This window comes from Caretta caretta, chromosome 12 (genome assembly GCF_965140235.1).
Source record: "Caretta caretta isolate rCarCar2 chromosome 12, rCarCar1.hap1, whole genome shotgun sequence".
Lineage (NCBI taxonomy): Eukaryota > Metazoa > Chordata > Testudines > Cheloniidae > Caretta > Caretta caretta.
Window position 1 is genome coordinate 38,245,499 of NC_134217.1, and position 16,165 is coordinate 38,261,663.

General features: G+C 44.6%; 2 protein-coding genes across 2 annotated transcripts in view; one reads left to right on the plus strand and one right to left on the minus strand.

The window, feature by feature from the left end:
- JPH3 (junctophilin 3) overlaps nucleotides 1–11,174 on the plus strand; it is a 150,527-nt gene extending 139,353 nt beyond the window's left edge. The window contains exon 5 of the mRNA XM_048870873.2: nucleotides 11,127–11,174. Coding sequence (XP_048726830.1) covers nucleotides 11,127–11,159 — 33 coding nt within the window. The 3' untranslated portion in view covers nucleotides 11,160–11,174. The remainder of the gene's footprint in view (nucleotides 1–11,126) is intronic.
- Nucleotides 1–16,165, minus strand: part of KLHDC4 (kelch domain containing 4) — a 44,635-nt gene that overhangs the window by 10,294 nt on the left and 18,176 nt on the right. Inside the window, exons 6-8 of the mRNA XM_048870874.2 lie at nucleotides 11,586–11,678; nucleotides 10,529–10,688; nucleotides 1,606–1,708 (exon numbers count right to left, since the gene is read on the minus strand). Of these exons, the coding sequence (XP_048726831.2) occupies nucleotides 1,606–1,708; nucleotides 10,529–10,688; nucleotides 11,586–11,678 (356 nt within the window). The remainder of the gene's footprint in view (nucleotides 1–1,605; nucleotides 1,709–10,528; nucleotides 10,689–11,585; nucleotides 11,679–16,165) is intronic.

The window sequence follows — 16,165 nt, forward strand, 5'->3', positions numbered from 1 at the left end:
CAGATCCTGTATCAACAAGAAAACAAGCGAGGGCCAGGTTTTCAGAGCTGTACATATACTGTTCTGGGGAACGGACATTCCAAAATTTTGTTTTCAGAAAAAAAATCCCAACAACATTTTGGTTTGACCTGAACGAAACTTTTCAGAGGCTCAGAGCTGCCCCGAACCCCAGCAGCCTGTGAGGTGGGCAGCCTGGGAGCACATGCATGCCAGTTCTAACTCGAACACAGCCCTTCCCTTCCCCTCAACTAGTCTAGGCCTAAGCCTCCCTGTCGGCAGAGAATGACAACTGGGAAAAACTGCACAGGGGTTTTACTGCGTGCACAAATGAAAACTCAGATGAGCAATCACCAAACCCAACAGCATGAGGACAAGAGCTAGCATTTACATTTTGGTCTCCAGAACTTGAAAGTGTGGCCTAACCAGAGGCAGGCTTGAACCATAGCAATGGACCTCCCTGCCCCATTGTGATGGAGGCTGGATCCAGAGCCAGATCTGAAGGCAAACATTGCTACCTGGAGCTGAGTCAGAACCAAATCTGTATGTCACAGAACACTGGAGAACTTTGGATTCAGTCCTAAACTCAGATCTGAGCCAGATCTCAAACTCAGCCCTCGTCCTAACCCAAACCCACTGGGCCGGCTATCTCACACTTCCTACATACACTTCACAGCTAGTACTAATCACAGCTCCAAAACCTTTATTAGTATTTGGCTTGGGTTGTGCGCAGAGGCACCGCAGCAAGGAGTAGCAATGACACACCCTACTGCATTCCCCTTCCTCAGCTGAACTGGAAACCAGCAGCCCTAGCATCATTCGACCCTTTCTCTGCTCCAATCCCAGCTTTGCTATTTCACTGACTAAGTTACTCTGTTTCCGTCCTGTATGTCAACAACGTGCTTTAAAGGAGTAAATCCTGTACTGCTCCTACGGTCCTGCAAGTCTGTGAACATTAGTGACCCAGTCTGGTTCCACTGCTTGGAGATGGGCAGCATTGGAGGAACCTGCACAAAGATCACACGTCCTCTCTGTGCCAGAGATCCCATCCCTGCAAGGACTGCCATGCCACTGGCATGTGGGGTAACAGGCATAGGGGAGGGCAAGCCTGCCATAGGATCAATCCCTTACACAGAGGGGGCACATCAGTTTTGGAATCTACTGCAGCTTTGGGGCTCCAGGAACAGAGGCACCCATGGCTATTCAGCATAAGAATTCCTTTTCCATTGTCCTCTACAAGGCTACCTGCATGCACGGGTGGGGGAAAGGTTTGTCCCTAAAAGCCCCACGTATCACCCAAGGAAGGGGAGCAATTCATCTCATCTTCCCATTCAACTTGTATTTTCCATTTTTAAGCAAGAATCCTGATACAAATCCTCTAGCTGCTCCTGGAAAGAAGAGAAATTCAAATCAACTTGTCCCGGGGAAGCGGTCCATCTGGTCCGCTTAGCATCAAGGCAGATCTAGCGACGTGGTGGTTTTCATAATTGGTGAAATTTCATTCTGGGTAATTTTCTTTTTTTCTTTAAATTATCATGCAGAAGGAAAGAGGATTGGCGTATTAAAGTGTCTCAGCATCAACCACAACCCAGCCCTGTTCCCTCTTACAGTCACTGTGTGGCAATCCACCTTCCTCCTTGCCCACGCCTTCAGCCTTCAGCAGGAACATGTCAGTGTGCAGGGTGCCTTTGTCAACATCTTTCTTAATTCTCTGCAAAGAGGAGAAGGATAAAAAACAAAATGAAACACACTGCAATGGCCCAGCAAACCTGATTCTCCGTGGCCTTGCACCTGGCAGTCATCTGCACCAGACCAGTAGCACTTTACACCCAGTTTGCACAGCTGCAACTGACAACACAAGGGCCAAGGCAGTAGCCAATCAGGCCCAGTATCCGTGCATCCCAGCCTTTAACTAACTTGCTCAATGACTTCAATGACTTCCTTCCCAGGGAGGCACTTGTCATGCAAGACAGAGACAACAAGAAGGAAGTAGCTTTAAGTGGTAGTGACAAATTTTATAAAGAGAGAAGGAAGGGCATTACTGTGGCATCAAGAAACCCAAGATCTATTCCCTAATATTTCCACAGACTTCCTGAGAGACTCTCAGGCAAGTTACAAGCTCCGTGCCTCAGTGTCCCCATCTGTGAAATTGGGACAATGACACCTATTGCACAGGGGTGTCATGACCCTAAATTCACCAGCGTTTGTAAGGTGTTTTGGGATTCTGAGTCAGAAGACTCAGCAGAAGCTGAAAGTATTATCACTTTATGGTTCAAGTTCCCCTGAACTTCCATTATTGCTCTCCCGGGTCATGCTTAATTACAGCTGCCACATGATCACTCAGATCCCCTACATGGCCACGGCCAGTTATAACAGGACCTGATGTGAGGACAGCCTTCTGCGTGCTGCACCTTGACTACGTTTGTCACTGTAAGCGTTCAGAGGTCCTGGGAGCCTTTGGCTTTCTCTGTTAAACAGAATAAAACAAGGGGCCCAATCCCGGTCTCACTGAAGACAGCAGCAAAACTCCCACCAACTACAGTGGGAGCAGGACCAGGCCTCAGCAGATGTAATTAGATGCAAGGTTTTAAATGCCATTCTACTCCCCCACTTTTGTTTCTTATCCTATGAATTCCTGTACTTCAGTGCTCATAGCACCATGTGTTATTTGAAGGTAGCAGTATGCAATGCCACCGTGGGAGGTCTCTTAATAATGTCATTAGCCACCCATCCCTCAGTTTGAGCTCCCACTTCTCGTCCCCCCAGCAGTGGTGGCATTCAACATTCTGCACGCAACAGATTAATTCTGCAAACTGGATCCATGGAGCGCAATGGGAAGTGGGCCCACGCCAGGATGATCTGGTCTAAAATTCAGGAGTGTTCAGATACAGGATGTTGACTCAGGCCCGTCTCAGAGAGCACAACACAACTCCATCTCATACTGCATCTTGCATACAAAACATACTCAGATTCATAGAATCCCAAGGACAGGAGGGACCACTGTGATCGTAGTCTGACTTTGTGTAGAACATGGGAAAGAGAACTTCCCCCAAATAACTCTTACAGCAGATCTTTTAGAAAAACATCCAATCTTGATTTAAAAATTGTCAGCGATGGAAAATCCACCACGACCCTTGGTAAATTGTTCTAATGGTTAATTACCCTCACTGTAAAAAGTACACCTTATTTCCAGTCTGAATTTGTCCAGCTTCAATTTCCAGCCATTGGATTATGCTACCCCTTTCTACTGAAAAGCCCAGTATCAAATATTTGTTCCTCACACAGGTACGTACGTGAGTTCAATGAGACAGTTACAACAACAATAATACATTCATAATAGTATATTATAGTATGATTATTGTTATAGGGTCAAATGTTAAACCAATGGGAGAGAGGAAAGAGAAAGGAAGAGACAGAGGAAAGGGAGGCAGGACATGTTTCCAGATGAGGTTTGAAATGGGAGATGGAGTGCACAGGGAGGCTGCAAGGATGGTGTGGAGAGATTCAGGGCAGCTGGTGGGAGAAGTGGGATGAGCTCTGGCAGGTTGTTTGAAGGAAGATGGAGGACAGTTTTTAAAAACCAAAATGCCAAATTCTGCCCTCAGGTCTATCCACACCAGCTCCCCCTGAATTCAGTGGAAGCCTCACACGTACCCGTAGGCGGAATTTGACTCTAAGGGGCCGATGCGAATGCCACTGAAACGAATGAAAGTCTTTCCATTGACATCAATCGGCTCTAGACCAAGAGGACAGCTTGAACTGTGGTATCTTAGCCCAATGCATCCCTGTTCTTCCCCTGAAGTATTAGAGAAAAGCATTTTGCATGTGGGTGAGAGAATCATTGTTTTAGCTCCTGTCCTCAGAATTCTCACCACTGTTGGGATATTGGGATTTCGCCACCTATCCCTCTACCGCAAGAGACTCCCAAGAGCACTTTTGTTGGAAATGGCATCCCATCCCACCCCACCGAAGAGGCTCAGAGGAGTCCCTGGGATGCAGAAGAGTGCTAACCGCCTTTGATCATGATTCGGCTCCCACTGACTCCAGTGGGAACAGCACTGCTGCCTTGATTTCTGAACAGGGTCTGTATTTTTTTAAACTATGGGTGAGTATTTGTGTCCCTAAGGGTGAACGGAAAGACAGCAATGCGCACTGCAATCCGGCTTTGTTACACACACATTACAGTCTCACAGCAGTGGCCAGCTGAACCTCGGCCCAAAGGCCAGAGGAGGCACTCCCTCCAACAGCGAGGAGTAGATCAGTCTCCAGCCCCAACTTAGCCCCTGGCCTCTTTCAGAGCAGCCAGTGTCAATTTACACATGGGCTGGGATTTTCAAAGCACTCAACACAGGCTGAACTCTGTGGTGAGAGTTTTACCACTGATGTCAATGGGAGCAGAATTAGTGATTTGAAAAATCCCACCCAGGGTGGTTATGGGGCATAAGCTCCTGTCCGCAAACTCATGCAGATCCTCAAGACAGATTTGAGCCTTGATTCCAGGTGCTGAACAGCAAGTATTTTGTCTGCTACTACATCCCCTGTGCCTGAATAACTGCATGAGAATAAAGAAATTGGTCGCTCCCAGGTGTTTCAGAATTCCTGTCCAAGAAATGCACTATGCTCTGGATTCAGAAGGCCTTAGTGTCCCCTACCTTGAATTTCAGCACAACAGTAGAAGTCTCCCAAGAAATACAGGTGTACACTTGGCATCCAAACCTCTTCTTGCCTACCACATGCCCTGGTGCTCGGACAGCACACCAGAAATTGTATCATTTGCCAGAAGTGCCGCATTTTGTTGGTGCACTGAATGGAAACACTGCCCTGGAAGTATTCTCCTCCTTCAGGGTGGTGCCCTGTTGGCTGCAGTGCTCTATATACAACAAGCATCCAGCCCCAAACACAGTAGTCATTAATCCTGCTGCAGAACTTGAGCTGAGCCAGGTAGGAGCTTTGGGATGCTTAGGGCAGAAACTCTGTAAGAACAAACATCGATGACATTTGTATCGTGGGAGAAAGAGGGAAACAGCACGAGCTCTTTATGTCCACATCGGCTCTTATTAAGACAGAAAAAACAAAACAAAAACAAGCAACATAGCACATTTCTGACTTGGTGTATATTTCTTGGGTGCAATTAGAGGATCTCTGTGCTGCAGGTATCAGCATGCAGAAAGCTGGGAGCGTCCTGCTTTGGACAGTCTAGTAACCATCTCCCTGGGAGGAGCTTCCAGTGGAAAAACAAACCCCCCCAAAAAAAGAGAGAGAAAATGTTCCCTTCAAGGAAACACCCTGCAAATACCAATTCAATTAACACTGTATGTGTCCACATCAGCATCTAATTACAATAAAGCATTCATGTTGTTGTTTTCCCTACAATCCAAGCTATATTCTGGCTGTTTTTTTCACATAGGAGCACAAGAGTGTGTGCGCGTGTGTGTAGGGGGCGCATAACGATGAGGGGTGTAGATCTGCTAACAGCACAGCTGTTAAGCACAACAATCTGAACAGTGCGGGGGGAGGGGGGCGGAGGGAAATTACGTGTTCCGAGTGCTGTCTGCTCCAATATCATAAGGGCCATGAGGAAGAATTGCATTATTTCTCATCTGAAAACCATGTGGCTCCCTGTAGTAAACACACTGTGTATGAAACATGATAATGCTTCATGGACTGAAAAAAAATCGATGAGGTGGAGTGGGAGTTACAATTCCTTGCTTTCAAAGAGATGCCTCTCTCTCACACATACACAATTTCAAATCGCTGTTTAAATGCACAGAGACCAAGCAAGATTCCAAAGCACTATCATTCAAGAGAAACATACAGTTACCCTCTGACCTGGCAATATTAAGCACCTTCCTTATCACACAGAGGTCAACATTTTTAAAGGGGCTTCCACACTCACTCTAATTTCCCACCCACACCATTAGATAATGTTGACATCCAATTCCTTGTTTTGCAAGCACAACTCAGAGTGTTAGATCTCTACCTTATCTTGTTTGCATCTACAATTCATAAATATGAGCCCTTTCCAAATTCTAAGTTCTTTGCAAGCTTTCACTAATGAATAGTCACCTCAGCCCTAATGTAAGAGTTTCATCTCCCTTTGACAGAAGGGGAAACTGAGGCACAGAGTGATTAAGTGGCTTCGTCACAGTGTTTACAGCCGGGATAAGAATTCAGGGCACTCTACAGTGAACTCACTGAAACTCAACTCTGTCTTAATTGATTTCAAGGGGAAAATCAAAGACCATTGTTGAAAGTTCAACCCACAGGAGTCTTGGCCAGGATGTGGGACAGAACCTTTTGATATTCATGAGACTCAGCAACTGATGACAATCACATTTCATCCCTGTAAGCATTTCAGCAAGTAAGAGCCTAACCAAATCTGCTTTTTAAAAAGAGGCATTAGAAAGCTACCCCTTAAAATGCCCTATGGCACACTTTGGTGCATTCAAAAAATCTCCCCCACAAGGTGCCCTAATGCGGTTTCTAGCCAATTTTCACAGGCGAGGTGTAGCAATATAGCTTCCTGATGTCCCCCAGCTGCATTCAGAGTTCTAGTCAGGCACACTCTGCTAAGGTTGCCTAGCAATAGCACACTCTCATTACTTTAAACAGCCCAAGATGCGGGAGCTGCAGAGCTCTCGTTCTCTGACACACAAAAAAAAGAAAGCCCAAAAAATGGGAATGTCTTAAAACTAATATCAGTGGGTGAAGAATGAATATAAATTATCCAACGGGATTTTTTTTGTATAACCAGAAATAGCTGATAAGATCCCCTTAAGTTACTTTTCGAGGCATGAGGATGACAGCAGCCAAAGAAGTAGCCCCTGCTATTTTCAGCCTGCATGAAAATGAAAGAGAACATTTGCTAGAATACACCTGAATAGAGGGACACCATGAAGATCTATAGTACATATGCAAGATAGTAGGTATATTGTTATCAATAACACTGGGAACATCGTAGATTAGTAAGGCTCAAAGAATTTTGAGATTCATATTTAGTTTTCACTTTTTACCTGCTGGCCATTTGCAATCTGCACTTCACTCGTCTTGGAACAGGAGTGAAGGAGCCAAAGGGTTGGAGCAGCGGGCTAAGAGTCAAGAGCCTTGGGTTCGAGTCCTGACTCTGCCACTGACCTCCTACGTGGCCTCGGACAAGTCACTTCATCCTCTTTATCTCAGTGTCCCCATAATACTTACTGGTTAGCTACCTGACAGACTGGTCGTGTGAATCAACAGGTGCATTTCAGATGCTGTGCATCATATACACACCACAGCAAACAACATTTAAGCTGCAGCTAGAATCAAAACAGCAACAGGATTCATCATCAAGGCTAAAGCTATGTGGTCAGCTCCCTGCACAGTAGGGGCAGCTTTAAACCCACAGGCCCTATACTATCCCAGGGCCCTGCAGAATATACACTACTGGCCCTCCAACCCAAATGCCATCTAATGCTAACACCAGCAACACACGGCATAGACCAAATTCCCTCCCCTCCCTTGCTGCCTGCCTCCAATGCCTGCCCTTCCAGCTCACGTGGCAGGCTGGGTGGGACAAGTGGACGGGCTGAGGGGAGAAAAGGATCTTCTGGGGAGAGAAATGTTCCTGATCAACGTGGGGAAATGAAAGATGAGGTGACTTCGCTGGAAGGCTGGAGCTCCAACCTTAACAGTGAACATCCTGGTTTTGAGTCAGATCATTTTCCCCCCAGCAATGCCGACTAAGCCGCATGGCTGAGCTGTTCGGAGACAGCACTAATAAGGAGAAGCTGTTACAATTGATACTTGCTTTCTTTAAACATGATATGTAACCTCCACATTGGAACTGGACCCAGAGAACTCCATGCAAATTGCACCCATTTACACCAGCTCTGACCTTGGCCCCAAGAAAAATCTCCTGCTGACTTTGTGAATGGAGCTTCATTTGGTCACCTGGCTTGTCACACATGCAGGCTGCAGAGCCTCATTCTGTCTAGCTTAAGTTTTTTCATAGCTCTTTTCACTGCAGTCTCTCTTGCTCAGTGGCTGAGGCAGGAACCGTGTCTTGCTCAGTGCTTGTCCAGCTTCAAGTAAGCCACTGGTTCTCAGTACAGCATTTCCCCGCCCAAAACTGCACCCCTCTCATTGTCTCTGGGAGCCTGTACTCAAATTATTCTAAACAATACACAGTTTGCTGATTGACTTCACACTACATCTAGAGAGACTCAACTCCATAATCAGCTGTCAGCAGAGACATCAAGTACTAAACAACCATTCGCTGTTATTTTACCTCATCTTAGCAAATGAAACGATCAGGACAGCTCTGAGAATTGTCACTGTGACATCTGCTGGCAGCTACAGGCCACACAAATTAATTCTGTTCAGTGCATTGGGTCACATTTTGCGGATAAGATACAACAGGTCTTTGGGTTTACCCACGCTGTGGGGGACACATGCAAGGCCCCAGGTATCACTTAATGTGGAGGGATAGTCTCTGCTCCCATCTGGACTATACAGAAAGGGACATGACAGTCATGAACAGGGCCGTGTGTGCCGTGAGAGGCCTCTGGATTTACCAGCCCAGTACCTCACAGATAGTTCACAGAGCAGCAGTTGCCACTGTTTTAGTCTAAAAGCTGTCCTTTGGGTCCATGATGAACTGCACTCTAATCTAATCCCTCTTAGCGCCCTGCACAAAGGCCAGCTGTTTGGGCTTTAACCAGGAAGGTTGAATTTCAGCCAGACATTCTCTCTCAGCTCCTAACACTATTCATTTCCCAAATTCCTAAAAGAAAAGTATCCCGAGAACATTGCAATGCAGCTCAGATTGGTACAGCAGCCAATGATAACAAAACAAAACGCACAAGCTTTAATTTCCATGGGCTGCAGCACACAACCCAATCCCAGCTGCCTTCGGTGGCCTGCAGAACCACATCTGACAAGCAGGTTTTTCTGCTCTCCAGTCTTCAGAGCAATTGGGGAAGAAAAGCAAGGAGCAGGACAAAGCCTATTCAGATGGAAAATCTGCCATATTGCTATTACCACTTAAACAAATGTGTGTCCAAGAAGACACAGCCATGAGCGCAGGGCCGTGAGGAGGCACAAATGTTTCTAAATATAAAGATGGAATATTTTTCCTCTCTTCTTCGTTCATTTATTCAGATCGGAAGAACAGTGCATCCTCCTCCCCCGACACTGCACTGCTGGAAGAGATGCCTTTCTGCTGAGATATAAAACCCAAACCCTGCTGCTACGGTCTGCATTATAAACATTAAAAGCGTTTGCAGGAGCCTTTTGCTACTGCTGCCAATGAAATGTTTACTTCCTGCCTCCCAGCATGGAGACAGGGACACTTGGTCAATGAGAACATATGGTCAAAAGGGCTGGCTTGTATAAATTACCTTGATTAACAAGGCAAGAAGCCGTGCAAAGGAAGCCTGGTGCTGATCAAAGGTCTCCTTTTGGCTGACTGAGTTTGCAGACTAGCTGTGCTCCCTTAACCCCTTCAGTATTGTGAGAAAGTACATGCATGCTGGCAGCTACTGCCTTATTGCCATGAGTGTTGGAATGTAGCTGCCTTAGTGGCAATGGGGCCGAGCAGAAACACTTTCCTATCTGGGTTCAGGAGGGCAAGACATTCTTGGGCACAGACTAAGCATTTATATTCGCTTTGGGGTGGCATGACGGGGCAGGAGGGTATTATCAAGAAAGGACAGCCCATCTGCCACAAGCTGAAAAATCATGGGAAATATTGGTATTGATGCCTCCTATGTTCTGCCCTGTGGCCTGCTACTAACTCCCCCAACTCCAATTTTGGCAGCTGGGGCCTTCAGTGTGATTGAGACATGACCTGTTGAGGGCCAGTGAACTCCCAGATGCTGGTTGTTACCGGTACAAGGTAGGAAAAGGCCATTTATCAGACACTGGCCAGCTGGCCAACAGCCACTGATGATACTCTATTTAATGATAATACACTGGAATTTATTAGACACCGCCAGCAAACTTTGGTTCTGGAATCCTATGGCTCCAGGCCCAGCAAACCTGGACTCAGAAAAACACATCATTTATTTACAGAAAACACCACAGGAGCTGCCAGACCGTCAGACCCCAGCCACTCCAGTGTCCTGTCTCCAACAGTGGCCAGTACCACACCCTTCAGAGGGAGGTGGAAAAAACCCTACAGTAGACAATTATGGGATAACCTGCCTGTGGGGGAGGTCTCTTCTGAACTCAGGCCTGTGAGTGGTTGGCATATGCTCGGAGATTTTATCTCCAATATTTTATCTACCTATTGTAGGTCCTTATCTGAGCATCATTAGTGTAATATCTGAGTACCTCACAATTTCTAATGTATTTCGACTGAACACCCCAGGGCAGCGCTATGACCCCCACTTTACAGATGGGGAACTCACGCACACAGAGTTTAAGTGACTCGCCCAAGGCTACACAGGCAGAGCAGGGAATTAACCCAGGTCTCCCAAGTTCTAGGCTAGGGCCCTAGCCAGTGGGCTATCCTTCCTCTGACTGCCCCAGTTCACCAAGAGGAGCCTCTTACCTGTTTGGAGTAGCCACCATAGACGATTATATTGCCCTCTGGAGTGGTAGCCATTTGGCAGCCAGACCTTGGAACAGGGCCAGTCCCTGATGGAGACAGCTTGGTCCATGTGAAAGTATCCAGGTTGAAGGCATACACATCGTTGTAATACACGTAATCTCTAGTTAGGGCACACAAAGACTGCCAGTTAGTACAGGGTAAAATGTTACTTCAGGGACACAATGGGGATGCTCTGAAGATTTAGCCCCTTGTGGGCCACACAAGGCAGGTTCATTTCCTCTGTAGCCGATGAATTTATGACATGACGTACAGTGTAAAATTTGAATTTGCAAGGGCAAAAATTACAAGTGCACAGCATCAATGTACAGCTGACAAAGCTACTTTAGCAGGTGGCAAAAACTTCTTCCAGATTCTCTGTTCTGTATTAATCATTACTTCCAAACTAGTCCCAGCAGCTCCAGGCACATAGTAGAATCCCAACTATTTAAACCAGAAAGAAGGTGGGCAACAAAAGATCTAACTATTTTTTGAGATCACCTGAACCAACAAAAAAGAGTGCAACACTCAAAACACCCTATTCTTCATTTAATTTATCTAGCTGATCAAAGAGGAGGTTGATCATGGTCTATAAGTACCTGCTTGGGCAGAAGATTTCCGACGGTAAAGGGCTCTGTAATCTAGCAGGCAAAGGCATAACAAGATCCAGCAGCTGAGAGCTGAGGCTTGGCAAATGGAAATACGGTCTTAATCTTGAACTGTGACGGTAATTAACCAACCAAATAATTGACCGCGGAATGCGATGGACTCTCGATCACATGGTATCTTCAAAACAGGACTGGATATCTAAAAGATATGTTCTAGCTCAATGACAAACCGTTGGGCTTGATACAGGAATGAATAGGGGAAATTCTCTGGCCTGTGTCATGCTGGAGGTCAGACTAGGTGATTGTCATCGAATCAGAGAATATCAGGGTTGGAAGGGACCTCAGGAGATCATCCAGTCATGATGCATCTGACCTTAAAAAAAAAAAAATCTATGAATCCTGGAGCAACCAACCTGGCACTCTCGTGGAATCCTCCAAAGACGATTAACTGTCTCTTGCAGGCTACCATTCGGTGTCCACTTCTTCCCGAGGGCCCCCCTGTTACCCTGAAAAGCAAGTGATTGCACTGATCAGTGAGGGTTCCTTTTACTGATTTCAGAGTTCGTTCTTATTTAAAGATATTGGCAACAATTGGCTCAGCTCGTTCAGCTTCTAACGGCAAGGAGAGCACGGAGAATTTCGCTACCTTAATAAAATGTACATTTTCTTGCAAAAATGTGTGTTCTTGCACTGTTCAGTGTTTGCATAATAGGTATTTTGCAGTAATCGTTTCATTCCTCATGATTAAGTCATCTAGTCTCTGTGCTACCCAAGATCTAGAAGCCTTCTCAGTTATGACTCAAGCAGCTAATTTTCCAGGAGAGTTTAATGAATAGCAGCTAACTCCCACGATTGAGATAAAGACAGAGAAAACAACATGGTCTAATGATCTGAGTGAAGGACTGGGAGCCAGAAACTCCTGAATGTTAGTCCTGGTTCTGACACTAACTCCTCTCTGAGGCCTTGGGCAAGTCACTTATCCTCTCTGCCTCAATTTACCATTGCTATCCTTTAATTGGCATTATATAGCTATAAAGAGCCAAGGTAGATTTCCACAGACAAGAGCAAATTAGCCTCAAATTCCCCTCACAATGACAATCTCACACTAGTCATAATAAAAAACCCAACCAGAGGAGTAGCATGTAGGTAAGAAATGAATTAAAATTGCTCTCATGTATTTTATTCTAGCAGGAGGAGGTGCAGTTTTCTAGGCTTTTGTTCTTAAAGGCATCTTCCATTTGATCATGCATTAAAAATCACTATTTTCTTTCTCTCTTATAACGAAATTGCCAGTAGATTTCCCCAGAGCATGGTGCAATTTATTTATTTATTTTTAAAGGAGGGTTTTAAATCAATGTTTACAATAAAATAAAACCCTGCTTTCAAGGCAATTTTGGTCCCATAGATATTCTACGTTTCTACTGTCAGTGTTCTCTCTGAAGCCGATTGCCATTTCTGAATGATAAAAAGCTTATTCACTGATTTTCATGACTGTTCTTAATAAACAAGCACACGCAACTGTGCGATCAACTCCATGTTTTCCAAACAATTAATATACCAGCTGGGGGCCTGACCCAAAACCCAGTGAAGTCAACTGAAAGACTCCCATTGACCTTCACTGTGCTTTGGATCAGAAGATTTTTCATCCCCTCCCTAAAAGTTGCAATTTAGAATGCAAAACAGATGCTAAAATGTGGTTACTGGAATTAGCAGACACCTTGTTGGAATGAGCCTTAAATGAATGTCTACTCTATAACATTTAATTTAAAACAGAAATACTCCCAAGATATAATCCTTATTTTAAAAAATACTTTTATCCTGAAACTTCATGTGTGGGTCCAAATACCACCTCCTCAACCTCAAAACATGGCACTGGAGAAAGTGAGGGATGAAATAAAAACAAAACAAACCATTCTCTTCCATTTAAATTGCAAAGGGAATCTGTAAAATCAGAGGTAGATCCCAAGGGAGAACAGCACTGCAGAGAGATTTTCAAATAAATTGGTCCCCACATGGATTTCTGCATTTAGGAGTCGAGATCTCTCCGAGCTAAGATCTCTCCCATGCTCAGCAAGATTCAGTTTTATTTAACAAGATGTAACCCCAGTGGAGCAAAATATATTGGTTTAAATTGAAAATTTCACCCATCTTTTATATTTTGTCAGGGTTAAATAGCACTTTGAATAAGCACAAACACCCCCCTAAGCCCTAGACCAGTCATATTTATATAAAGCCCAGTAATGTTCTATAAACTTCACTGACATATGGGATCTCTCTAGTCTATGGGTTTTTTTTAACCTAAGTTTCCCACCATTGCTAACACCAGAGCACCTCCCAAGTGAGAGCACTTGTGTAGATGAGCCACTGGTGTTTTAACCACTGTGTCATCTAGCCCTGCCCAGAGAAGGTCTGGACAGGGCAACGTTAAAACCATCAGTTGCTATGGAAGTCTTGTCGACACTGGTACAACTACAGCCCATACTGGGAATTTTTTGCTAGAAAACGTAGTGCATCATAGTAAGAAAAGGCTCTTGTCTGAAGAGTTTATAATCTAAATAAGGCAACACACAAATAAAGAGCAGGAAAATCCCACTCAGCTCTTAGCTCATGATTAACTTTCAGTTTTTATCCATTTTAATCATTATTTTCAGATAAAACCCTGGAAAGATTAAAAAGAAAAAGCTCAGAATCACCTAAAAATGTACCTGTCTGTAGAGACAGAAAGTTTAACACGACCCACATCACCAAACAGGAAACTTCATCATCTGGTCAAGCAACCCTGGCAATAATGTAAAATATTGTACCCTATTCGTGGCCCAGAAACGCATTTCAGAGACAGGCTGAGCAAGTCTATGATTAATGCTTTGTTTCATGGGCGCTGATATCAGAATGCTGTAAATTCTCAATGCTTTTATCAGAACAGGACCTAATCTAGACAAGGAGAATATGATTCTAACTGAGTTACACCAGCGCAAATTCAGAGGAACACCACTGGCTAATCTTACTCCTTCCCTCAGAAACTGACAGATAAATCTTGAACAACATGTTTCTATTAGACGAATGACGATGACTTCTTGGGAGGTCTATATACCTCCCATCCAGAAGATCTCAGAGAGATTTTAAACACTAATGAACCTAGTTTCACAACTACCCTATGCGGTAGGAGATATTTACCTCAATTTACATAAGGGGAAAATTGAGACACAGCCATTCAGGGCCTGATTTTCAAAGGTTTATATTGCAAATATGTGCACAAAAGGCCTGTTCATTTTCACACACAAATACCATAACTGTGTTCACATCCATAGCTATTGAATGCACAAGTAATCCGTTAAGTATCTAATTTATAATTTGCACATGCAATTACCACACTGATGCACAAAATCACAACATTTGCACACACAAATTAGGTGCATATTTGTGCGCTTACTCTATTGAAAATCAGCCCCTCAAGTGACTTGCTTGTGCTCACAAAAGACATCTGTGGAGAGATAGAGACAGCCTGGCTTCCAGTCTGCACTTTCACCACAAAACCATCCTTCCACCTATCCTTGTGGGAACTGGGCCTTCTGGCTGCAATCCCGCAGAGGGGCGCATAAGCAAGGAGAGCTGTCATTCAGACAATGCCACACTGAAATGCATCCTAAACCACAATGACTGATTCATAGATCTCAAGGCCAGAATCGTGATCATCTGGTCTGACCGGCTGTATAACACAGGCCATAGAATTTCCCCCAAAAAATTCCTAGAGCAGATCTTTTAGAAAAAAAACATCCAGTCTTGATTTTAAAATGGTCAGTGATGGAGAATCCACCACGACCCTTAGGAAATTGTTCCAATGATTAATTACTCTCACTGTTAAAAATGCACACCTTATTTCCAGTCTGAATTTGTCTAGCTTCAAACTTCCAGCCATTGGATCATGTTAGGCCTTTCTCTGCTAGATTGAAGAGCCCATTATTAAATATTTGTTCCCTGCATATATACTTACAGACTAATCAAGTGAACCCTTGATTAGGCTGTTTGTTAAGCTAAAACAATGGAGCTCTTGGAGTCTACCACTATACGGCATTTCTCTAATCCTTTAATCATTCTCATGGCTCTTCTCTAAACCTTTGCCAATGTATCAACATCCTTGGATTGCAGGCACCTGAACTAAACACCACGTTCCAGCAGCAGCTGCACCACTAGGGACTGCTCCAGGTTGCTTTGTAAAGGGTGTTAAGCAATCGCTCCTAAAATGCTGTCCTGAAATATTTAAAGCATCATATTTCACAAAACTGACCGAGACATATCACAGTGCTTGTTAGCGCTCAGGTGCTCTAGTGAAGGGGGCCACAGCTTAGACAGATTGCCATACAGGGAAATACCAGCCCGGCTTTTGGGGGTTCGTTGGCTCACTTTGGGGTGTGAACTGGGCCACACATAGAGAGCTGTCTGCCAAGAAATGAATGCTCTCTCCAGGAAGGAAAGGTGCAAACTGATTAAAACTTTGTTCTGCTGTAGAGTGGGCAACAAATAATATCTGGATTGGGGCCTCTGGGCACTGCTGTAACACAAACAAACAAACAAGGTGGTTTCAAAATAGCTGCTGGAATTTTAAAATGTGTGTGCAAAATGCAAACAAGTAAAAATGGCTGCAATAATTATACTTAGTCACGTGTCCGGTAGTGAATATTGCTGCTTTGATCTGTGTGGTGACACACACAGCAATGGCATTAGGATCATGGGCTCCATTTATCCCTCAGCCTTCGCAAAGCAGTGGGGCTCTGTCTTTGCTTATTTCAAAACGATCAGAGTGTAGATTAGACCACACGTCTCAACCTTCCTGTGACGTTGCTAAAGGTCCAGTAGCACGAACTGTTAGGTTTTAAATCACTAAGCCATCCTTTCTGGCCTAAGCTCCAGGACTGAAATAACTAGATTTCCTAGAAGCATAAGTTCAAATCCCAGCAGGATGATGTCAACTGTTCACCCTACACAGGTTCACACA